At 37.4% G+C, this 24,791-nt stretch overlaps 1 protein-coding gene across 5 annotated transcripts in view; it reads left to right on the top strand.

Moving 5' to 3' along the window:
- Nucleotides 1-24,791, top strand: part of LOC132397313 (MOB kinase activator 2) — a 186,506-nt gene that overhangs the window by 100,834 nt on the left and 60,881 nt on the right. Inside the window, exons 1-2 of one of the 5 annotated variants that reach the window (XM_059975941.1) lie at nt 14,457-15,088; nt 15,395-15,508. The exons of 1 other annotated variant lie outside the window; for it this stretch is intronic. In XM_059975941.1, the coding sequence (XP_059831924.1) occupies nt 15,471-15,508 (38 nt within the window). In that variant the 5' untranslated portion in view covers nt 14,457-15,088; nt 15,395-15,470. Of the gene's footprint in view, nt 1-14,456; nt 15,089-15,116; nt 15,509-24,791 lie in introns of those variants that run through there. 3 more of the 5 variants (XM_059975942.1, XM_059975943.1, XM_059975939.1) reach the window with 3 other exon arrangements.

Here is a 24,791-nt window from a genome sequence, read left to right as displayed (position 1 = left end):
CACATGAGGCAGCTTAACGGGTTCAGAGCCCATAATACAGGAAAGGTAGATGATTGGCTTACTGGCAGGAGGCAAAGTGTGGGAATAAATGGGTTCTTTTCTGGTTGGCTGCCAGTGACTAGTTGGTGTTCGGCAGAGCTTGGTGTTGGGACCGCTTCTTTTCATGTTACATGTCAGTGATTTGGATGATAGAGTTGATGGCTTTGTGGCCAAATTTGTGGATGATACGAAGATAGGTAGAAGGGCAGGGAGTCCAAGAAGGACTTGGACAAATTAGGAGAATGGGCAGATAAGTAGTTGATGAATATTCTATAGATAAGTGTATGGGAAGACACTGGTGGAATTAATAAAGGCATAGACTATTTCTAAACAGGAAGAAAATTCAAAAATCAGAAGTGCAAAGATACTTGGGAGTCCTCGTGCAGAATTCCATAAGGGTTACTGTGCAGGTTGAGTCGGTGGTGAGGAAGACATATGTAATGTTAGCGTTCATTTCGAGAGGACTGGAATATAAAAGTAAGGATGTAATGCTGAGGTTTTAGAAGTCATTTGTCATTTTGGACCCCATAATCTAAGATGTGCTGGCATAGGAGAGTCAGAGGATTAACATATGAGTAGCATTTGATGGCTCTGAGTCTGTACTCTCTCAAGTTTAGAAGAATAAGGCGGAATCTTATTAAATTTGTCGAATATTGAAAGGCTTAGCTAAGAGTGGATGTGCTGAAGGTGTTTCTTATAGTGTGGGAGTCTTGAACCAGAGGGCATAGCCTCAGAATAGAGGGACAACCATTTACGGCAGAGATGAGGAGGAATCTCTTTAGCCAGAGGGTAGTGAATTTGTGAAATTCGTTGCCACAGATGGCTGTGGAGGCCAAGGCATTGGATATATTTAAAGTGGAGGTTGATAGATTCTTGATTATTAAGGCAGCAAAGGTTACAGAGAGAAGGCAGGAGAATGGGTTTGAGAGCGATAATAAATCAGCCACGATGAAGTGGCAGAGTAGACTCAGTGGGTCGAATGGCCACGTTCTGCTCCTGTGTCTTATGGTCTTATGATCTTCAGGCATGCTCGAGTATTGAACCTGACATCACTGAAGAGCTTTTGTTGCCATTAGCTTAGCTGGATGAGCTGGAAGTAGTTCCTTAGCAATGACCCAGGATCAACAAAGCCAGTGGGCCCCAAATAGTAATTGCCCACACTTACCCAGAACTGATCTCCAGATCCCAGCAAATAATTTAGCATCCCTTCCAAAGACAATCCTAATTATTTCCTCCTGAAGGAATGGAAGGAATCTGCACATTGTCTCACTTTTGCTGGAGTTCTCTTTCCTGGGTGTCTCATCATCTTGTGCAAGTTTCTTCCTTGCCCTTCACACATCTCCCCGCATATCTGTCTCTTCTCTTCAGAGTTTCAATGGGGAAGATTTAGTTCGGGAAAGTTAGTGAAGTCTGGGATGAAGTCCCACCAAAGACCAGGATTCTGAATCTCAGGAGGAGGCCTTTCATCCCATCGTAGTGCTGCTACAATGAAATCTCTCCAGATCCTCCATGTGCTTCTCTGGCCTCATTCTCTCCACTTCCAGCTTTCTCTCTCACCCCTGGGCAGAGTGTGTTTTCTTCTACAGTGTACTGGGTGCATCCGTTCCACTGTTAGACTTACGATACAGAAGATGTAGTTTGGGAAATGTATTCAAGGCTGCAATGAAATCCCACTGAGGGAAAGTATTCTAGATTCGAAGATGAGAACTTTTTGCTCATTGTGGTGCTGCAAGGTTGGAGGTTCAATCCATGTGCTGCTCCATTGGGAACACCAGTGGGCAGGAAGATTTGTCACTTGGGACATGGTGCCTACACCAGGTTCCAGATCAGCTGCCCTGAAGGTGGTTGCTCTTTCTCTGGTCACCAGGTAACCAGAGTTTAAATCTTGTCATGATGCTGCTCCCCTTGTGATGTGTCACAATTGGCTTTGTGATGTCAGGCTTTGACCTCTCACCTCAATATCTCCATATTAGTAAAATTAGGATTAACTGGTTTTCATGGGTCTGTGACCTTGGGAAATGGTAGAGGTGGGATTGTTCATTTTCCCTGCCTCCGTAGTCTGGTTTAATGGTACTTGGAAACAAGGAAAATGCTGAGACATTGCACAAAATATTTTGAATTATTCTCCCTAGTTCCGTTCTATCTATCTATCTATCTATCTATCTATCTATCTATCTATCTATCTATCTATCTATCTATCTATCTATCTATCTATCTATCTATCTATCTATCTATCTATCTATCTATCTATCTATCTATCTATCTATCTATCTATCTATCTATCTATCTATCTATCTATCTATCTATCTATCTATCTATCTATCTATCTATCTATCTATCTATCTATCTATCTATCTATCTATCTACTTGCTAGTATATTTATTTATATAGTGAACAGACCCTTCTGGCCACAGAGTCCTGCCGCCCAACAAGCCCCTGATTTAACTCCAGCCTAATCGCAAGACAATTTACAATGACCAAATAACCTAGTAACCATTACATTTTTGAACTGTGGGAGGAAACTGGAGCACTCAGAGGAAATGTGTACATAAGGGAAGAATGTACCAACTTTCTTACATAGGATGGTGGAATTGAACTGATGTTCCAAGCTGTAATAGTGTTATATTAACCATGACATTACTGTGATGCCCTAACCTTAATGTTAACCTTAAAGAATTGGGAAATGATATGGAATATTGAAGGAAGAAACATAAATAAGTCAACATTTTCCTTAAGGAAATATCTTGCCTGACAAGCCCGTTGGAATTCTTTGAGGAAATCAAAGGCCTTCTGAAAATCCAAGTAAACATTCTTCATTGATTCTTTTTTGCTATCCTGCCTGTTATTTCCTCAGAGAATTCAACAGAGTTGTGATGGCAAAATTTCCACTTAAGGAAACCATGCTGACTGTGGCCTGTGTTATCATGTGCCTCCGAGTATCCCAAAATCTCATCCTTAATAGTGGACTCCAAATTGGTGTTAACTGGCTGAACACCATTGTCGACGTGGACTGGCAGGGTTGAAGGGCCTGATTTATGCTATATTATTCTTTTACTCTATGAACTAAATGACCTTTGTTCTGTAGCAAGGAAATATAAATTGAAACAAATTCCAAACAGACATTTCCTGAGCTTCAAATTACACTCATGATCCAGCGAAACAGGTTCAGTCTGAAGATGGCCAAAGAAGCATGACACAATAATCTTCAAAGGAGAAATTAAAAATATTTGAATGTAAAACGTGCTTTTCCATCCAAGTTGCATTAGAACCAATGAAGTATCTTCCTGAAGTGCTTTCATTAACTTAGTTGGAGAAAGACAGCATCTGATTTGTTTACGGAAACAGCACTAAGATCGAATGAAGGTTGTCAGTTCTCTGGACACTGACTTTCATTTCTGGCTCTCTTTCTGAGGGCTTAGATTTGCTGAATGTGCCTGCAGGAAGTAGAAATTCAGGGTTGTATGTGGTGATGTGTATGTACCCTGATATAAAAAAAACTTCAAACTTTCAAATGATGTGCCAATGTACTTTATCCTTTACATGCCAACACATGGACTTAAGATATCTAGCATTGCTATGTGAGCAAGTAATGCTAATTGATTGAAATTGTAATTATTGTGAACCCTAAACATGTTCACTTTCCTTAAAATATCTTTGGGCAAATATTGAAGCATAGGCGTGCATTTTTTTACAAGTGTAAATTTCATGCATTAGGAAGATAGCAGTTCAGTAAATTTTACTACTCTGTATATGATTCTCTTTCCAGGGTTATTTGCCTTAGCTCATTTTATACCTCTTTTGTGTGTCTCTATCAACCTTGAGTGCTTAACATGTCAGGTATGGAAGGCGAAGGAGGAGCCAAAAAAAGATCTGCAGCATAATTATGTACGTGAACTAAACTGATGAGTGTTTGTTAGTAAATAAAGTTTATTCCAGTGTGAACACATTTAATGAGGGATCGATTTCTTCCCCCCCCCCCCCCAGCTTGCAGGTCAAAATCATGTACTGTAAGTTTGTCTCGCAAATTGACTTACCTTCAAAAATAGTCCATTGTTTTGGGTTAACGTGAAAAGTTGCTTAATGTCTGTGTTTCTTCCTAAGTCCCTTTCCTCAGGAAATTTGTTTTCAGTCTAAGTTCTGAGGTAGTCCTGATATTGGGGAAGGGGATAAAAGTTCAAGTTGATCATTTTAAGAGTCCCATTGAATGTAGGCCCAAATAGATAAAGTACCTTATATTATTTATAATGATTCAAAGCACGTTTAACATCTAGCAACAGATGCATGCGTCTGATAAGTTCAAAATCTAAACTAGTTTAAAAGTAAAGTAACAAAAATTAACAATTCATATTTAAACTCATATCTATCTGTGAATTCAGTTTGCTTTGTTTTTTGATTTATAATATTTGAAACATAATTCACAACATTTCCTAACCACTATGTAGCCTTAAAAAGCTGATTAAATGATCTGGTCAATTTCCTACAGTACTCTGAAAGTGTTATAATAAATGAGCTAAAATGATATCTAATTGGAAATGCCAACTTGCTTAGCAGTTATGCAGTTTTAAAATTAATAGTCACATAATGCATTGCCAATCTTCTGAAAACTGAGGAAGGAGATATTAATAGTCAATACTCCCAGAAGTTACTTTAAGTAGATGGCCATGCTGTTCTCCTTTTGGGGAAAATAAGATGAGCTTCAGTCCTTCATGGGATTACAAATGGAGAACCAAAAGCAAATGTGGCCATCAAGTGATTAAAGATAAGGGACAACAGAATCAGAAATTTAATTCTGTTTTAAGTATAAAGTTAAAAGGTATATAGAGGTAATATCCATTGTAAATATAGATAGTACAATTTAATAAAAGTAAATGGTAATATTAAGCATACACAGGTGAAATTTTAATATTATGAAAATGTATTACATTTAATAATAGACTTTTATCTTCTGTAGAGTCCACTTTGAAGCCCTGCAAAATCCAACAAAGAAAACCAGCAATTAAAATTTCATGCCATCTGACCACAAAATAAGTTTAATTTCTCCTTGTGGGTTTCTAAGTCCACCATTTAATATTTCCCATCAATTCCATTACCCATCAACCATTGATGATGCAGTTTTTAGCATATTAGACTCGGCCGTAATGTCTGTGCTGTAAAGCCATGACCTTACATGACAACCCAGAAAGATCTGTCTAAATTTATGTGCCTCTGTAAATTTTTTTAGAGTTTCATATTTGACTATGACATGAGGCAATGCATGAAGTGTATTGAGAGGAACTTAAACTGAATTGCAAGATATGATTGGAAAACATTTAAGAATGATTTTGGATTCTGTCCCCTTCCTTTCCAGTCCTGATGAAGGGTGTCAGTCCAAAACTTTGAATGTTTCTTCCCTCCCAAAGATGTGCCTGACATGCTGAATTCCTTGCATATTCTGCGTGTTGTTCAAGATTTCCAGCATCTGCAGAATTTCTTGTGTTTGAGAAAAATCCTGACTCTGAGATAGTAAACCAAAATTATGTGTTTTGAGATGTTTAAAAAATTTATTAATGTTTAAGAACTCTGCAAGTTCCATTGGCTGACATTTATACACATGCTTAATATTGTGCCATATTGGGAAATATGAATGAATAAATAAAGCAACGTAATAGGATTTGTGTTATGGTTACTTGATGATATGTATAAGTTTGGTGGGCCGATGGGTCAATTTCCATGCTGTTTGATTACATGGCTCAATGTCCATTTCTCGAGCACTAAACCTGAACGTGCTTATATCTACACTTTTCAACACTAGTAAGGAAAATTAGAATTCAGACCAATGGAACATCATTTCCATGATGTAAATTTCCTAAATAAATTCTCTGCCTAATTTCTGAAACTTAAGTCAAGATTTACAATTTGCCTTTGCACATGCCAAAACATTGAGTTCATGATTTGACATTTTGTTTTTATTTTGTGAAAGTGCTTGACTTGAGTTAAGCTTAATATCAAAATGTTTTTTTTCAGCCACTTAATTTAGCAGTGCACCAAATTCTTTTGTGATCAATACCTATATACAATCTTCACCTCTCTTTTCTTCAGGATCCCAGCACTAGATTTTATTTGTATATTTTGGCAGACCCCATTAGCTACTGGGCCTCATTCTGTTTCAGCTAGGTCATGAATAACTGCCACAAATGATTTAGTGTTTTACATAAAGTATATGCTGTCATGACTCACACAAAAATAATCAAAATTAGTTTTAAAAATATCTATTTAGCAAATATTTAGCCAAGTCCTGATGTGAAATTTTAGAACCATCCTTTAATAGTCTAACATGCCCATGTTTGTCATGCTTATGTTTGTCATGCAACTATTTTGTGATATTTGACCCAATCATTTCTTTCATCTTTCAGTTAGTGGTAAAAGGGACAACTGGATTGGAGTCATACATTTGGAGCAAAAAAAACTGCAGATGTGGGAAATCCAAAATAAAAAAAAATATTGGAAGCACCCAACAAATCAAACAGCATCTGTGGGAAGAGAAAGATGAGAGACATGCCAAGTTTTAGACTTTTCATTCAAACTGAAAACAATTAAGTGTTTTATAATGCAAAGTGGGGGAGTTATGGAGTGAGAAGATGAAATGTGTCCAGACCAAAGCTGTGAAGGTAAAAATTCCTACAGCAATATGCAAGTGATGGAACCAATTTGAAACAAAGTTTTTTTTTTCTCACTTCTCCAGTTCGAAGTGAAGTGGATAGACACAGTGGCATGCAAAAGTTTGGGTACCCCGGTCAAAATTTCTGTTACTCTGAATAGATAAGTGAGTAGAAGATGAACTGATCTCCAAAAGTCATAAAGTTAAAGATAAAGCATTCTTTTCAACATTTTAAGCAAGATTAGTGTATTATTTTTGTTTTGTACAATTTTAGAGTGGGGGGAAAAAAGGAAAGGAGCACCATGCAGAAGTTTGGGCACCAGAAGAGATTTGAGCTCTCAGATAACTTTTACCAATGTCTCAGACCTTAATTAGTTTGTTAGGGCTATGGCTTGTTCACAGTCATCGTTAGGAAAGGCCACGTGATGCAAATTTCAAAGCTTTATAAATACCCTGAAGCCTCAAACCTTGTCCCAACAATCAGCAACCATGGGCTCCTCTAAGCAGCTGCCTAGCACTCTGAGAATTAAAATAAATGATGCCCACAAAGCAGGAGAAGACTATAAGAAGAGAGCAAAGTGCTTTCAGGTAGCCGTCTCCTCAGTTCATAACGTAATTAAGAAATGGCAGTTAACAGGAACGGTGGAGGTCAAGTTGAGATCTGGAAGACCAAGAAAACTTTCTGAGAGAACTTCTCGTAGGATTGCTAGAAAGGCAAATCAAAACCCCCATTTGACTGCAAAAGACCGTCAGGAAAACTTAGCAGACTCTGGAGTGGTGGTGCAGTGTTCTACTGTGTAGCGACACCTGCACAAATATGACCTTCATGGAAAAGTCATCAGAAGAAAACCTTTCCTGCATCCTCACCACAAAAAATGTTGCAAAGGAACATCTAAATAAGCTTGATGCATTTTGGAAACAAGTTCTGTGGACTGATGAAGTTAAAATAGAACTTTTTGGCCACAATGAGCAAAGGTATGTTTGGAGAAAACATAGTGCAGAATTTCATGAAAAGAACACCTCTCCAACTGTTAAGCACAGGGGTGGATCGATCATGCTTTGGGCTTGTGTTGCAGTCAGTGGCACGGGGAATATTACACTGGTAGAGGAAAGAATGAATTCAATTAAATACCAGCAAATTCTGGAAGCAAACATCACACCATGTGTTTTTTTTAAAAAAAAGCTGAAGATGAAAAGAGGATGGCTTCTACAACAGAATAATGATCCTAAAGACACCTCAAAATCCACAATGGACTACCTCAAGAAGCGCAAGCTGAAGGTTTTGCCATGGCCTTCACAGTCCCTCAACCTAAACATCATCGAAAATCTGTGGATAGACCTCAAAAGAGCAGTGCATGCAAGACGACCCAAGAATCTCACAGAACTAGAAGCCTTTTGCAAGGAAGAATGGGCGAAAATCCCCCAAACAAGAATTGAAAGTCTCTTAGCTAGCTAAAGAAAGCGTTTACAAGCTGTGATACTTGCCAAAGGGGGTATTACTAAGTACTGAACATGCCTAAGTACTGAACATGCATGGTGCCCAAACTTTTGCTTCAAACCCTTTTCCTTTTTTGTTATTGTGAAACTGTAAAAGATGGAAATAGAAAGTAATCTTGCTTAAAATATTAAAGAAATGTATCATCTTTAACTTTATGCTGTTTGGAAAGCAGGTCATCTTTTACTTGCTTAGCTACTCACAGAAATTTTGATCAGGGGCCCAAACTTTTGCATGCCACTGTACGTGTCCATTGGGGGAGTAACTAAAACAGTTAAAGAATGGAAAGCTGTAAAGCATTTTTTGTTCATTTGTTATATAGAGAATACATATGTGTTATGTATGGAGTTTATTGTTACATGAACTCATGGGGTACTGAAATACTGGCACATAACATCAAATACATAAGATATGCAAGAAAAATATAAATGAACACAAATTATATAAGAAAGAACACAATTGAAACAAAGCCCATTGTCGTGCAAGGTGGTCATGTTGCTTTACTAAGATGGTGCTTAGTGTTGTGCTGGTTGGTTGAAGAACTGAAAAGCTTGTTCTTGAATCCTGTGGTGTGGAACTCTAGGTTTTTGTAACTTGTGCTGCAAGAAGATGGCCAGGCATAGATGGTGGGGATCTTGGATGTTAGATGCTGCCTTCTTGACCCACTGCCTCGCTACTGATTGGGGGGGGGGGGGGGGGAGGGATGTGCCAGTGATGAATGTATGTGCTGAGAGCACTATTCTCTGCACTTTGAATTGCTGCACCAGACCATGATGCAGAAAGTAGAAAATCAGAATAACTGGTTTCGAGAGGTATTTCCAGTGAGTGGCATCGAGTTCAGAGCAATATCTTCATCACCAGTGATCTGGGGAATGTAAAGGAAGGCATCATATTGTGAGCCAACTCATATGGTGCATAATTATCAGTGTAATCAATTGGGCTGATTGTCCAGTCATGATTATTTTACAACATTAAGAATATCAATATAGAAAGTACATTTTAGTGCTGGCGTCTGCTCATTGAAGTAAGAAGAACTCTTTTGCAACTCTAGAACAATGCATAACTGATTATATAAAGTGTTCATCAAATCTTTGGGCACTTTATATGATTAAAACTTTTGTTAATCTATTAAATATATTGGATTTTCCTGGCTGCACACTCAAACATTTAGAATATGCTGGCTGCAATGAGCTGTCCTAGCCCAGAGCTCCTGCACAGCCAGGCACAATAAATTAAATGTCAGATTGGAGACAATTCGACAATGAATGGTTTTGAATCAGTTTGCTGCAGCATGGATGCATACACGCCTGTTTACTTGACGTTGCTGGTATATAACGTGCTGATACTTTTTATAAAGTGGAGGCCATCAGTCATGTTGATTGCTCTTCAAAGTTGATGTGATGTTATGTTGGGTTTCTAATGTTGAGGATGGTTTCAAGTCTTATGCAATCTCTTTGGGTCAGCCAGTCTATACATTCTTGTACTTCCCTGAATCTTTTAAGCTTGCATATTTCAAAGGGCAAATCCTATAGCAATTTGGGTTAATCTCACAGTTTTCTCATCATTTTATTTTAATTAGAATCATGCAAGAGTACTTGTCTGGAAAAACCTGTTCATAATGTTAATTATGAAAGAAACATGAAAAACATCTTTCAGCCTGACCGTGTTGTTAATTGTGTATGTTCAGTTTCTGGAGGGAAATACAATTCAAATTGATGATGCTCAAGGTAAACAAAAGCATTCTGTGAAGTCGTATACAGGAAAGAATGTGTTATTATTAACTTATGAAAAATAACAGAGAAGATAATCTGGTCTGTCCAATCTGTCCACTTACTATTCCTGCCCAGAAGAAAGAAATTGTATAGACAATTTCATAACTTTGAGCATAAAGCACTTTTAGACTTCTCAATAAAATGGGTAATGTTGGAACCAATTTGGCATAGCAAATTGATTAAGCAGCTGAATCCGTGCTTTAGTTTATTAAGGTATGAATGCTGGCCAGGTTACCACAGGCTTAAAAATAGTGCTGAGTTGAAGCTGTGTGATTTCATTTCTGATGTAATAAAGATAAAATCTTACACCAATTTTGGGATAAATTGCAAATTCTTCCCTGATTCACTGAGGTGATTTAAACCATTTCATGGAATTACAATCGCTTGCATGTCAAATAACATGAAAATTCTAATTGTTGTTTAAAAGAATGTCTGTTTTAAATTGTGAAACACACTTGTCCCCATTTTTTAAAGTTCTAATTCTAATTTCACCTTATTCCATTTACTTGAGTATATAAACTGGATATTCTCAAGAATAGAGGTTTTCTATGACATCATCACTACAACAATGTTTGGCTATTCTGCACTTACTGTGAATGACATTTATATAATCCCTTTTATATGACATGGAGGAGGTTGAGCACACATTTCACTCTGTTCTGAGCATTACACCTAGATGGAGAATTAATATGTGTAATGCTACTAATTTTATTCAGCAGCTTTTCTATACTGTGCTCCTACTGGGTGGGGCTGTCTGGATCATAAACACCATCTTTCAACTTCACATTCTGCCCTCTTAAGAGTATTACTAAATGCTGATAACAAATTATATCTCTCTAAATGGGTTTTGGTCACTAATACAAACATGCAATATTAAACTAGTCTCTGTTTAATATATTTATTTGAAAGGAATGTGAAGAAACTTGACGAGGATATGGAAATCTGGAGTGATTTGACGGGAATATGGAGAGAATAAAAGTGACATTAGTGTAATCGGTATTTGATGGTTGGCACATATTTGATGGGCTGAAGGGTTTGCTACCATTCGTATCATGATTCCATTAGTCAATGACTTAACTATCCAATTTCTAAATGTGTAGCTGCCTCTACCAATCAGAAAGGTATGAATATTTATACCTAATCTTTGCTGAATTTGTTGCTTGTGGATATTGCAGTTGGCCTCTGTACCATTAACTGAGAGAGTAAGGATCACTGATCTGCATCACTTACCAATTACACGGACCGGAGATGTGCTACGTGAGCAGATAGGTGAGAGATTTATAGGACTACACAAATGATTTTGATACCTCTTTTAGTGTATCAGTAAACCAGACAAGATTCCCAGCCTTGAGTAAAAAGACCCAATCATAGCTATAGCACAATTGGCTCGCTGTTACTAGACTTAAGTAAAGAAGGAGCTATTCAGTTATGATTAACTCTTTGGAACAATGAAAAGCTATGTGTATTAGGCAGGCAAAGAGAGCAAAAGGAATCCTCAGGAAAGTTTACATAAATGAATCTTTGTTGGTTTCTGTACTTGCTGAATATAAAGATGGTAGCAGAAATAATTAAAATATACTTTGAAATATCCTAAACAATTGGAATGACAACACCAGTAATTAGTCATTGTCATAGTTTTGACGATTTTGTACTTTTCTAATAGTTAGTCTCACTGTTCACTATTGACACTGCATGTTTCATTGTGTGTAAATCCATAAAACCTTAAGATATAGGAGCAGAATTAGGTCATTTGGTCCATTGAATCTGCTGTATCATTCCATCATGATGAATTTATTATCACTCTCAACCACATTCTCCTGCCTTCTCAATGTAACCTTCTCATGTAACCAATGTAACCTGACTAAACAAAAAAAAACTCTAAATATATCCAATGACTTGACTTCCACAGCTATCTGAAGCAATGAATTCCACAGATTCACCATCCTCAGGCTAAAAAATTTCACCCTCATCTCCGTTCTAAATGGACATCCCTCTATTCTGTGTCTGCTCTCTGGTCCTAGATTCCCCACTATGGGAAACATCCTCTCCACATCCACTCTATCTAGGCCTTTCAAAATTCAATATGTTTCAATGTGATTGCCTCAACTGCTCTTCTAAACTCCAGCGAGTACAGGTCCAGGGCCATCAAATGCTGCTCATATATTAACCCTATCATTCCCAGTGCAATTGTCTATGTGTTATTAGTTTAGGCAGATTGTATTTGTCTATTATTGTGACTTTGAAGATCAGACCACATCTTCAATCAACTTTGGCCAGCTCCTTTCTCATGCCTCATTAATTCCCTTTAGTCAACTGTAGTTTTGATACATCTGACTTCATCTCAAGCTGCAGGATGAGTTCTATCATATTGTAACCACTGCTTCCTAAGGATTCCTTTACCTTAAGCTTCTGAATCTATGTATATATAACTACAATATGAATAATTGTAATACAGGATCCTTATTCTATATTCCAGCTTGTTATAAAAGTACTGTTTTGAGGTGTGACCAAAGCCCAAATGAGTACACATTTTACATGAAATCTATAAACAGATCTTATTAGATGTGACAATTGAAAATTAATTTCTTAACTCCCCTTACCCATCTACAAGGTTCAAGGCTTGAATGTGTTGGAGTACTCTTCATTTCTTGGATGAATGCAACTCCAATAACATTCAAAACTTAATGCCACCTGAGTTGAAGCATCATGTTAAAGACTCAATCTTTCCATCCTTTACTGGTGTAATGTGGAAAACCTTCAATATGTATTTCAGCATGTTTACTTTTGATAATAAGAGTGCAAGGTGTTTTACCAAGTGATTACTTGTTATATATTGTCCCAGGTGCCAGAAACTTCTAGACATGAAGGTTGGTAGTGCTGTGGATAGTGTGTAAGGCTGTTGTGGGTTATAACAGGATATAACAAGGATGCAGAACCAGACAGAGAAATGGATGGAGTTCAGTCTGGAAACGTGAAGTCATATGCTTTGGACGATGAACTTGAAGGGCAGAGTCCAAGGTTAATGGCAGGATTCTCAGCAGTGTAGATGAACTGAGGAATCTTAGGGTATATGTGCAACATTGCTGCACACAGTGATCAGGTGGTTAAGAGGGTGTATGGCGTGTAGGCCTACGTTATTTGAAGGATAGAATTCCAGAGCCACAAGGTAATGTTGCAGCTCTGTAAACTCTAGTCTGACCACTTCTAGAACAGAGTGAACAGCCTGCTCCTTTTTCCTAGGGCAGCATTGGTTAATATAAAATAACATACATTTACAGTTGAGTGGAGGAAGATTTAGGGAAAATGTCTAGTAGCTTTTTTTTTACAGAGAGTGGTGGGTGCCTGGAATGCACTGTGGGATAGTGATAGAGGATAATACAAATGGCACATTTCAGACACTCTTAGATATGAATATAAGGAAAATGGGTGGTTATGGGTTGTGTAGGAGGGAGGGGTTCGATTGATCATGGAGTAGGTTTCTATGGGTCAACATAACATTGTGGATCTAAGGGCCCATCATGTGTTTTACATTACACTCTTTTTGGAATACTGCTTTATTAAATTGATTTTGATACAAAGAATGATTATTTTCAATTTGAAATACTTAAACAATTTGTGATTAACATATTGAAAATGAAATGTGCATTTTCTGAAGAACATCTTGGAAATATTCCATTGTGTTTCATGAAGGAATCCTAATGTTTTCTTTCCATGAATTTAGTTATACATTTGTGATGCATCAAGTGACAAGGTAGCCAAAGAGCATGAAATGATCTTAAGGAACAGGTTATAAATTGACAAGCCATCAAGCTCCTCTACTAACTCCCATCTGACACTGTTTTATGCAAAGATAAATTCAGGGAATAATTTTCTCTTCCTCCCCTTTTGTTTACATAGTTCTTAAGAATATATGGGAAAAACTAAGCTACATAATAGATTTAAACCTATTTCTACTATTGGCTTGAATTTATTTTTTATATTTACAACACAAGTTACACTTTGTTTCAATTTTTCAGCAGACGAGAAAACTGCTATTACAACCTAATTATCAATTGCCAACTTTTTAAGAACAATGAGAGTCTCGATATGACAGTTAAAATTATTTCACAATCTAAGAGCATATGTAAGAACTACTGGCTCCAAATTCTATTGGTTTCTTTTATTCTGTATAATTTGACCGTTAAAAGAAGAATGAAATTTGAGATGACCATGAGCGGGAGGCTTTATTTATAGGCCCTGGGGACTTGGGCCTTTGTATTTCATAAGGGAGGGACTTAAGATTTCGCCTGGTTTAAGATAAAATAGCTTTTCAAAGTTACATTTTTTCTTTCTGCTGTCGTTTAAAAATCCGTAACAATATACGTACAGAGTGCCTTCTTTTCATCGCATGTATTTATTCCTGCATAACTCGTATTAAAATGGGTTCTCATTTGTACCGGGACAAAAATTAAATCAGGAACTATGTGGGCAGCTCTTGTAGGGATATTAAGTGGACAGGAAGGAAAACTGAGTAGCCTAATCAGAGACACTGCATCTGTGATTTATACAAGGCAGTGTGCCCAGAGACACACACATTTATGTTTATGCGTGGTTGCAACGGTTTTGTGTTCTTTTTCTTCCATCACAAATCCGTTTTTTTTTGAGGAACGCTGTCGAAAAAAAATGTTCGTTTAACATCGAAGAAAAGCTGAAGATCCATTTGCTTGTTTCCCCTGGGATGAAGTGAAGTCGTTAGCATTTTTAGTTTATGGCCAAAAAAAAAGAGAACCATAGGCGAGGAGGAGGGGTTAGATTTAAGTAAGCAGAGTGAGTAGCAGAGGTGAACTATCGTGACAAGCTATCAATACAGTTAGGCCGGCGGTTTTTATTTACATGTTTATTAAAGAAAACCTTAGTCCATCACCTCTGAGACATTTCTGGATTGGATTGGCTGTTTGTCTCCTCCAGTAATTGATTCCCAGTAGTGTTTAATTAACGCAGTCGAGCCTGGCTCATTTTCACTGCTTTAACGAGTTTGCAGAAGCTTGCTAAAATTAACATTAAACGACGAAATAATTCGGTCATTAAAATCAGCCTGGATTTCCTCATAAGATTCCTGTCAGCGAACATGAGGCTGAAGAGGAATGGATCGTACACATTGCACAGGTACTGTTAATGTTCATGACCTTTGTATCGGTGCCTTTTAAGAGTAAACAGTGAGGTAGAGCCGGGCAGAAACAAATACGTTGGCGAGTAGTGATTTGCAGTTTGTTCCGATCGTCCTTGGATTCAAGCTTGAGTAAACACGCAGATATTGTGTGTTTGAACTCTGTGTTCACTCCCCTTCACGGTTGGGTTAAAGATACGTCGGTTTCAGAAAGTTTACTAGTAGTGTATATTGTGAAAAATGTTTCTGTCTTTTCCTTCCCCGCTGCGTTCACCGGGGGTTGTGCGATCCTCTGGGCAGAGCAGTCGAGGAGGAAGTTAGAGCAGATCTTGGGAGCAGCATGTGAAGAGCAAAAGGAGGTAAACAGACCGGCAGCTCGTGATGGACATCCTGTTCTGCTTCGATTGCGTCTTGTTTAGGTATTATCTGACGCCACATCTTTTTTCCCCCTCCGTTTTTTGAGTATCAGCCGTCATTGTCAATGACTTGTAATTTCTGTGACATTGTACGCTTAGACTTTTATGGTAACAATGCGTTTATTTCTAGTGGTGGTCCTTCCCATATATTACGCCATTCTAGGGCATTGGCTTTGCATTCATTTCATATCGTTTTGTTTCCCATTAAGTCTTATTGAAATGATCGAAAGTCATTGCTCGATTATTGATAGGAGTAATAGGTTCTAACTTAGAAATTTCACTGAAGCTGCACTGTGGAAACATGAGTCGAGTTAGTTAACATCTTTATATCTTGTATGCATTCCTATCAGTCACATATTGAATCAGTTTATACAGATTGAGCACTCCTTATCCGAAATGCTTGGGGACCTAAGTGTTTCACATTTTTGATTTTTGGATATTTGCACCTAGGTAACCAGATATCCTAAGGATGGGACCCAAGTCTAAACACAAAATTGATTTACTTATTCTGCTTGTACATATAACCCTGAAGGTAGTTTTATATAATAATTTTGTACATGGAATCTCAGAAATACCTCAGAAAAATAAACTATCACTACTTCAGCCATTCAGGTGGACAGTCAGTGGCTGTTTGCCTTCACCATCATTCATGCTCTCTGTAAGCAGTCTTTGTCTTGCATGTATTCATCACACAAAATTACTGATGCAGTCATTCCGTGTGTTCAGTTTTCATCAGTGAAAATCTTGGCAAACTCATCAATGAATTTCTCTACTGCTTCATAATCAGCAGGCACTTTATCACCACAATTTAAAAAAAAATTAATGCCATGCCTTAAACTTCTGCAAACAGCCTGCCATTTTCAGTTAGTCAAGATAGATCATTGCTTGTTTTATGATCAGCATACCATTAAGTACCATATTTTCACTTTGATGCTGATGAATCCACTCTTTCAATACATGATTAAAATCTTCATTTTTCACTTTATGCAGTGTTTTTTTCTGTTTTTCATTAACTTCTGTTCATTACATATGTGAGGTTGCTTCTCAGAACTGTCTGTGGTGTGCAGAGACCTGGGAACCTTCCCAATGCCTTGTTGAATTTTCCATTTGTGACATCTTGTTAGCACTCAAAAAAAAAAAATTGGATATTGGAAGTTTTTTGATTTTGAAATTTAGGATAAGGTGAGCTCAACCTTTGCTGATTGATTCAATTTTATTAAGATATCACAGTTTTATTTAGAGTAATGAATAAGGATTTTCTGCCTGGTGAGGTGATTTACATTACTAGGGCTAAGACAGCATTATATAGAAATGATTCTGTCCAAGCCAAATTAAGAGACTGTTCACTCATTGACAATAATACATTATATTGGGAAATTAAACCATGCTGATGCAGCCAAAGCAATTATCACAGGTCAGAGGAAAGAGACTGTCAAAGGCGTGTAATTAGGAAAATGATTCTAACATGTTTGGTGACAATTTTTGGAATATGCTCAGGCATATCTTGTATGATATTCTGCCCTTCACCTCAAAATTTAATATATGTTTACTAAAAGCTGGTCTGTGGGTTAGTGGTACTACATATTAGCTTCCCGAATTGACAAGAAGTTCAATGCGTGATCATTATAATTTGAAGAATATGTAGAATCATATTGCTTCAAGGATCGTAATACTGGAGAGCTATATGTAGCTTTTCTTTAAACTTAGATTACTAAAACTTTTAAGAGTTGCACGGCTAAAACAGTGAACTGCTGTAGTGAAAATTCGACTACTTTGAGATCTATGAAGACCTTAATCTTCAGTGTTGCATAGATTCTGGAATTGTCTTTTATTTCTGTGTAATATAGATTCTATGTACATCTATACCATCATCTTCCTTCCTTCACAGGGGAAGTTTTTTTTAAAGAACCTGATTAAATTGATTGCAAGTATCCAGGTAAAAGACGTAGAAATGAATGCTGTTGACGCTCTCTGAGCATCAACAGTTCTTGTATAATAGAAAGGGACTGGAGACTTGATTTCTCTTTGCATCTAAAGGTAATAGCCAGGTTGACTCCATTTATAACTTTTGAAATCCTAGGTATCTGCCCGCCAATAGTTCTCAGTTGTTTGTTCGACAACATGCAAGATTTGAACGCCTTGTTTACCCCAGAATGCATTTTGAAAATGTATTTAGTTTAAACAAACGACCAGTAATATACTATTGTATTCTTCATATTTGGTTGCCTATAATGCAAATGCTTAATTTTGTAGGGACATTGAATTAATATACTTTCTTGATTGCAACTCAGATAATAGTGGACAATAATGTAGCAAAAACTGCATAGCCATTGTTTAATATAACTAAAATGTTGCATGAAATTTTCAAATTAGGTTGCAGGATGTTGGAATGACGATGTGCATCTTTTGAGTAGATATTTTTCCAGTAAAATGTGTCCTAATTTGCAGAATTTTTATGAAAGGAGGATGTCATGCACTGGAGTTACATAGAGCTGGACAATACTGTTATAATCCGAAATATAAGGATAATGTATACTAGCATTCACAAATAAATGAGTGAATAAATTTTCAACTGAGGAATACAGATCAAAGTTTCTGAATGAAGCAAGTATGCATTTTTTAATTACTGCAGAATAGACTGAGAGAATTTACTTTATTGCAAAAGTCTGAGTGAGAGAAAGCTATCTCCTATACAGCACTTTGGTATGCATGCTAGTGATTGATGGCGTGGTGGATTTCCACCACCCAGATCAGGGGTAAGAAAATTGCAGAAGGAAATCTATTGGCATTGGAAATTCAAAAAAATTGCAGTAACTTGTGTAATTGTTAGTTGAGCATTCTTTCATTAAAATATGATTATTTATTGTAAATCTTCAATTATGATTTATGGGTTATTGGGCATAGGAACTTTTAATACTAGATAGCTGGTAGCTTCGGTGTATAAATAGCTGTTTGCATGTGACTCATTGATGCCACTTTGCTTGCCTTCAGAAAATGGAGAGGAATAGTTTCTTCCATTATCAGTGTATCAACAAAGGAAATACCTCCCATGTTGTTGGATTCATTTTGGCCTCAACCTTTTATTTACATCTTGTCTCATGTTGATAAGAATCCAGACATGGGGTCAAATTTCATTTGAGTGATTAGTGGCATCTATTTCTACTTCTCCAGCACTTCTCTCAGTCTCGTGTCCATCTTCATGCTATCAGATTGCCTAACAATTTGTTGATGGCATTCTTTAATCCCCTTATCAGGTCTTAAATCTTTTCAAGTACATTTGACATTATGTTTATAAAATTTTTGTTGCACCCTTGGAAAACTTCAGTGGTTTTGTAACTTCAAAGGATAACACTTGTTTCAAGGTGCTTTCATGTTATCAAACAAATTTTGTTTTGAAATAATTGCACAAAATGCAATTTACCAGATTTGAATTAGATATATTTTTGTCATGTTCCTGTACTTGAATTGGACAAGCCCTTTCAGTAGTCATTTTACACTATCCAGGGCCCTAAACGTTTTCAAGGTGAAACAGCAATTCAGTTGTACTTCTTCCAGAGTACTACGTTCAGTGTTCACAATGCAGTTTCCTGTGTTCAGTTCACAGATGTGACACTGAGGTTTCCTGTCTACCATTTGAATTTTCTATCCCACTCTTACTCTGACCAATTCGTACTTCGCCTTCTGTACTATCATAGAACAAGCTTGAAGAACATCACTTCATCTAGGGGCAAGTTGCAGTCTCTGGATACAAGACTGAGTTCTGTAACTTGATTTCTTGTCTGTATCAGTCATTCATCTGTGATATTGAAACTGACTCAGTGTTTTTCTGGGGTTTTTTCCGTCTTCAGAACTGGAGGATGTGCCCAGTTTTCATTCCTATTACTTAACAGCATCGGATTCCACAATTTTTTAATTGACTGTAAATGAACAAAATCAGCACAGAAACCTAGTGTAGATAATGAACTGCCTTTGTACAATGCTATTGACGATTGCATCCTCCAAATCTTCATTTTCATCATAACATTAAAGTCAATTATTGATATCTTCAAATTCTTAGTTGCTAACTTGTCAAAATAGTGAAATCATTTCATTTTCACTCTTGGTCATTTCTAGCATCTCGAAGCATGAATACCTGTAACTGCAGTGGCAGAACAGTTCTGAATTGTCTTACTGCTCATTTCTCACCAACTGCCTGTGACAAAAATCACTTTTTTCAACACAAACACATCCAGTTCATGCTGTTTAAAAACTGTTTGATTTAGTGTGTAACAGCCATAGGACGTGCACGTGACTGATGCTAGTTAGCAATTTCGGTAAGTCCTCTGTCCCAATTAAGTGGCATAGTGTCCCAAATAAATGAAGGGAATCCTGGGAATTTTACTGATTAGTTTTTGTTCTTTTAGAAATAAGCTACTGCTCTGATTAACTGATGGCACAATTAATGGATCCACTGTATATTCATTTCAAACACAATAAGAGGCAAATGGTAAAAATAATTAAAGCTATGAAATACCACATGTTGCATGCTGCTGAATATTTTATATTTAGAAGTTTCTGATGTAGTTTCCTGCAGCCATGAATGAAGGGAGGTGCTTTTAGAAGTCTGCCTTCCCCCGGAGCTTTGTGGCTCTATGGAATGTGTGGCTGTCTGCATAAGTTTTACAAGACTTAACATAGGCAGTGTAGGCAATGTAAGCTTCCCTATTAGGACTAAAGATGTATTCTGTTTGCTTCCCAGATAAAGCCATTTAAAAAGAACTTACATACGAGAGGATTTAAAGTGGTTGCTTAAAAATCAACTGGTCTATTTTTGAAGGCAAATACCATTTATTCTTCTAAGTGTGCATTTTTTCTGTAATTGTATTAAGAGGTTGAATATGAGACATCATTAAGCTGCCATATAGTACAAGTTCTGAATAGTGAATTCAATAGCACAATGTTATCTTGATATATCAGAATGTTCCTGTAACTAGGCTAAGAGGAAGGAGACTTCACGGCACAGCAAAATACAATGCAGTCCATTTCATCTTTGACATCAGGAATGGAAGTGTCATGTATCTGAATGAAAGTTGATTGATGCTGCCAGTTATGAATTTGTTCGCCTCTGCCAACTATAAGAGAAAAGTTAGGCCCAATTTACCTTCTTCCATAAAATTTTTGATAATTGCAAACTGTACCAAAATGAAAAGTTGTTTGCAATATTTTGTGTGTTATGAAAGCAATTTCAGTTGGCTGTTGCTGTCTGAGAATTCAATTCCATTCCCTGGGTCCAAAGCTCTCAGTATTTGTCCTGATTCAGGATCTCCATGGAAAACAGTTTCTTCCCCACCCCGCCCCCCAATAGATCTGTTCGACCCACTGAGTCCTTCAAGCAAAATGTTCGTTGCTCCAAATTCCAGCATCCACAATCTCTTTGTGTGTGTATGGTCTCTACTCAGAATGAGGAAAGATGAGTAATATTTTTGTTTCACGTAGGCCTTTGGGGGGGTCTAGAGCTGCAATTTTGAGAACTGTGACATGTAGTTGGCTTTCACAACAGAGAGAGTGTAACGGTGCAGAATGTAGACTCTAACTGTGGGTCCACAAATGAATTCTCCATAGTCTTGTATAAATGCTGAATGTATTTTGCATAACCACTGCTATTAGCTGTGAAAACTTACAGTAAAGTTTTGTTTCTCTTTGAAAAGAACCACATGTTTTGTAGTATAGGTGGTATTTTGTGTAGTTTTGGCTTCTCAGGGGTTGGAGTTGCACATTTGTTGCAACAAGGCAGACAGAACTTTTTCATGATGGTGCTCAAGAAGTCTAATTTCTTAGAACAAGATTTCCAGCCTTGTGTGCTGAAAAAGATTTGATGGAAATCATGAAAGTATTCAATGTGCTGTTTCTTATTTGTCACTTTTTTAAAGGCAATCATTCATATACATGATATTTGAGAATACTTTATTTATGGTTGATATGTAGAATGTTGATTTTAATATGCTTGGAGAATATGTCTATGTGTCTCGAAAGTGTCTGGAGAGCAAAAGAATATATGTGTTCAGAAAGGGCATGAGTTAACTTGTGCTAATACTGCAGCATCTTCAGAATGTTCTTCTATCTTGTGAGTAGTACTTTCAATAATGCAGACTACCATTTTTTTTTAATGAGGAGAGCTTATTACCCTGACTCTTCCAGGAAATTCAAACAGATGTGTGCTGGAATGGAAGAAGAAAGAAGGGCAGATCAGATTTGCACCCTTTACATGGGAATGTCTCCTGAGATGCCAGTCCAATACTAATGGACTTGATTTCCTCACTTATTTCCTCGTTGATGTGGATTGCAAAGATAGCATGACCTTCAGCCTCTACTGTAATGCTGAGCCTAAACAGATACCTCTCTTTTAAAACAGAGCTTGGAAAAACCTTTAAAAATTGTGGCATTTCCAGGTGAATTCCAGATTTTCCAAATGAGATGTGTAGCATTCAGTGAAAGACTGTCACATTTTTTAACACTAGCTAAAAGTAGTATGATCAGTAGGTTCCTGATAGATTTATGTTATGCCTTGTCCAGTGCAGGTCTTTGCTGCTTTCAAATTTAGTACGAGGAAGTAAGCCAGAAATACGAGGCAGGTAAATTAATGATGTCAATATATATGGTTGTGCTGTTCATATCAAATGTTTGATCTAGTGTTGTACTATGAATTGTACGTAATAACTTTCATAACCCTGTACATGACGGGTGAACAGGCTCATCTGTCGTGAATGTGTTGTCTGATTGAAAGGATATTATGTTAGTGAAAATGCAGATTTTGTGGTTGCATTATTTGTTTATATGAAAAAGACAAGTTGATTTGAATATATTGCCAATTCGGAGATGTTCTTTTCAAATTAATTTAACAATACAGTGTGGAGTAGGCCTTTCTGCCCTTTGAGCCACGCCACCCCAGCAGCCCACGACAAACCCAATTAATCTGAGCCTAATCACAGGACAATTTACAATCACCAGTTAAGCTGCCCAGTACATCTCTGGACTTTGGGAGGAAACCAGAAGACCTGGAGGAAACTCACACACTCCACGGGGAGGGTGTACAAAGGTTCCTTCCAGAACGGCACTGGAATTAAACTCTGGAACGCCCCAAGCTGTAATAGGATCCTGCTAACCGCTATGGTACTGTGGTTTTACAACCAGGGAGCCCTAAATTAAGAATTAAAAGGGACAAGCCTTCCTTTTATATGAGGGGAAAGTAAACAACATGGAATAATTTACTGGCAATTGTGATCATTTTTGGGCCTTGTATCTAAGGAAAGATGTGCTGGTCCTGAGGTAGTTCATGAGAATGACCTTCGGAATAAAAGGCTTAACGAAAGCTTTGGGCTGTACTTGATGTAGTTCAGAAGAATGGAATGGGGTCCTACTGAAACCTAATGTTTTTTATTTATTTTATTTATAAATTCAGCCCCAGATAGGCCCTTCTGACCCTTCAAGTCACTGTGCCAGCAACCTACTGATTTAACCATAGCCTACGCACAGGGCAATTTGTAATGACCAATTAACCTACTAAATGGGGCATCTTTTGACTGCAGGAGGAAGTGGAGCATTCTGGGGAAACCTATGCATTCCACAGGGAGGACGCACAAGCTCCTTTCAGAGGACGCTGGGAAAGAACTCCGCCCCAGTTGTAATATCGTGTGTTGACCGCTACACTGTCGTGATGCCCAACCTACTGAATGGCCTGTATAGTGTGGATATGGAGAGGATGCTTTCAGGCAGAGGGTGATGAATCTGGGATATTCATTGCATCAGAGGGCTGTGGAGATGAATTCGTTAGGATGTGTAAGTTGCTCAGTTGATTGGTAAGAGAGTTTAGTGATTGAATGGTGGAGCAGACTCGATAGGCCATAAAGCCTAATGCTGCTCCAGTATTAAGGTCTTATCAGGGAAAGATGTTGAAGCATTTCTTTTCTCCTGTCCCCACGCATTTCTTCAACTTTGGGAACCTTAACTACATGCCAATGATGTACTGCAATAAAATCCATTTTCACAGTAGATTATATAAAGGTATTTTTTGCTTCTCTGTAGCAGTTTTCATAATCTCAGTACAAGCAGTCCCCAGGTTATGTACAAGCTCTGTTCCTGAGTCCATATTTAAGTCAGATTTATACTTAAGTTGGAACAAATACATCTGGTATTATTTAGCGTCAGTTAGTCAAACATTTGTCTTAGTGTATAGTATATATTTTACCTTTCTATGCATATAAAACACTTAAACATATGTATTCCAATAAGTAAACCACTGCGTTGCGTAGTAATAATTGTAACTTTCATCGGGGCAGGGCTTTTCACATGCTCCATTGCTGTATTCTCACTTTATTCGTTATCCTTTAAAATTGTTCTGATCGTTAACCGACTGTAGCCTAATGCTTTTCTAATGACCCATGGCATTTCACTTTCCAAACGCTTTATTATTTCCACTTTATTTTCAATCACAATCGCTTCCCGTCAAATACAAAGTTAAACACTCAACACAGTGTCAACGGCAATGACTTAAAATGGCGAACGGCGTCGGGATCCGACTTAAAATGACGTACGGCGTTCTCCTCGGTTCGTAAGTACGAGTTGTCCATAAGTCGGACCTTCGTAACTCGGGGACTAGCTGTATATCACAAATTGCCTATATGGAAGTGGCTATTGTGGAAATAGAAAAAATTACTGGAATGAGAAACAAGAGCTGTTGTCTCAGGTGAAAAAACTGAAAAAGAAAACCTCTTCTTCTCATGCTTTACCTCTACTTGGTCCTCCTGGCCTCTGCCATTCCCTTGCTGTCCCAGCAGCCTTGGATGGCTAGCCGCTTCACTCTTAGTCCTGATGCAGAATCCCAACCTGTTCCTCCCCTCACCTCATTCCAATGGATGTGGTTTGATCTACTCAGTTACTTCAATAGTTTGTTTATTGCTCACAAAACCATGTGTTGTTCTCGTTCATTAAAAGTTAAAGTTGCATTGGCTCATTACAGAAGAGTAACTTTAAACACCTGCCCAACAGCAAAGGGGTTGTTGGCACCTCTGGTGATGAATAACATCTTTATGTAATCTGGTGCCATGTAATCCAAAACATCTTTGTAAATATAAAATATCTGTTGCTTAACTTGTGCTTGCCTGAATTAAAAATGCTTTTATAACACAGTTCAAAAATAACTAGAAACTGAATTTGAGCTTCAAGATGTTGATTCCTTGTGAATCTTTAAATTATGTGGCAGTTATGTATTTAAGCTCCAGTAATTAAAAATACTATTTAAAAAAAATTA

Source organism: Hypanus sabinus, chromosome 7, assembly GCF_030144855.1.
Source record: "Hypanus sabinus isolate sHypSab1 chromosome 7, sHypSab1.hap1, whole genome shotgun sequence".
Lineage (NCBI taxonomy): Eukaryota > Metazoa > Chordata > Chondrichthyes > Myliobatiformes > Dasyatidae > Hypanus > Hypanus sabinus.
This window is presented reverse-complemented; position numbering and strand designations above follow the sequence as displayed.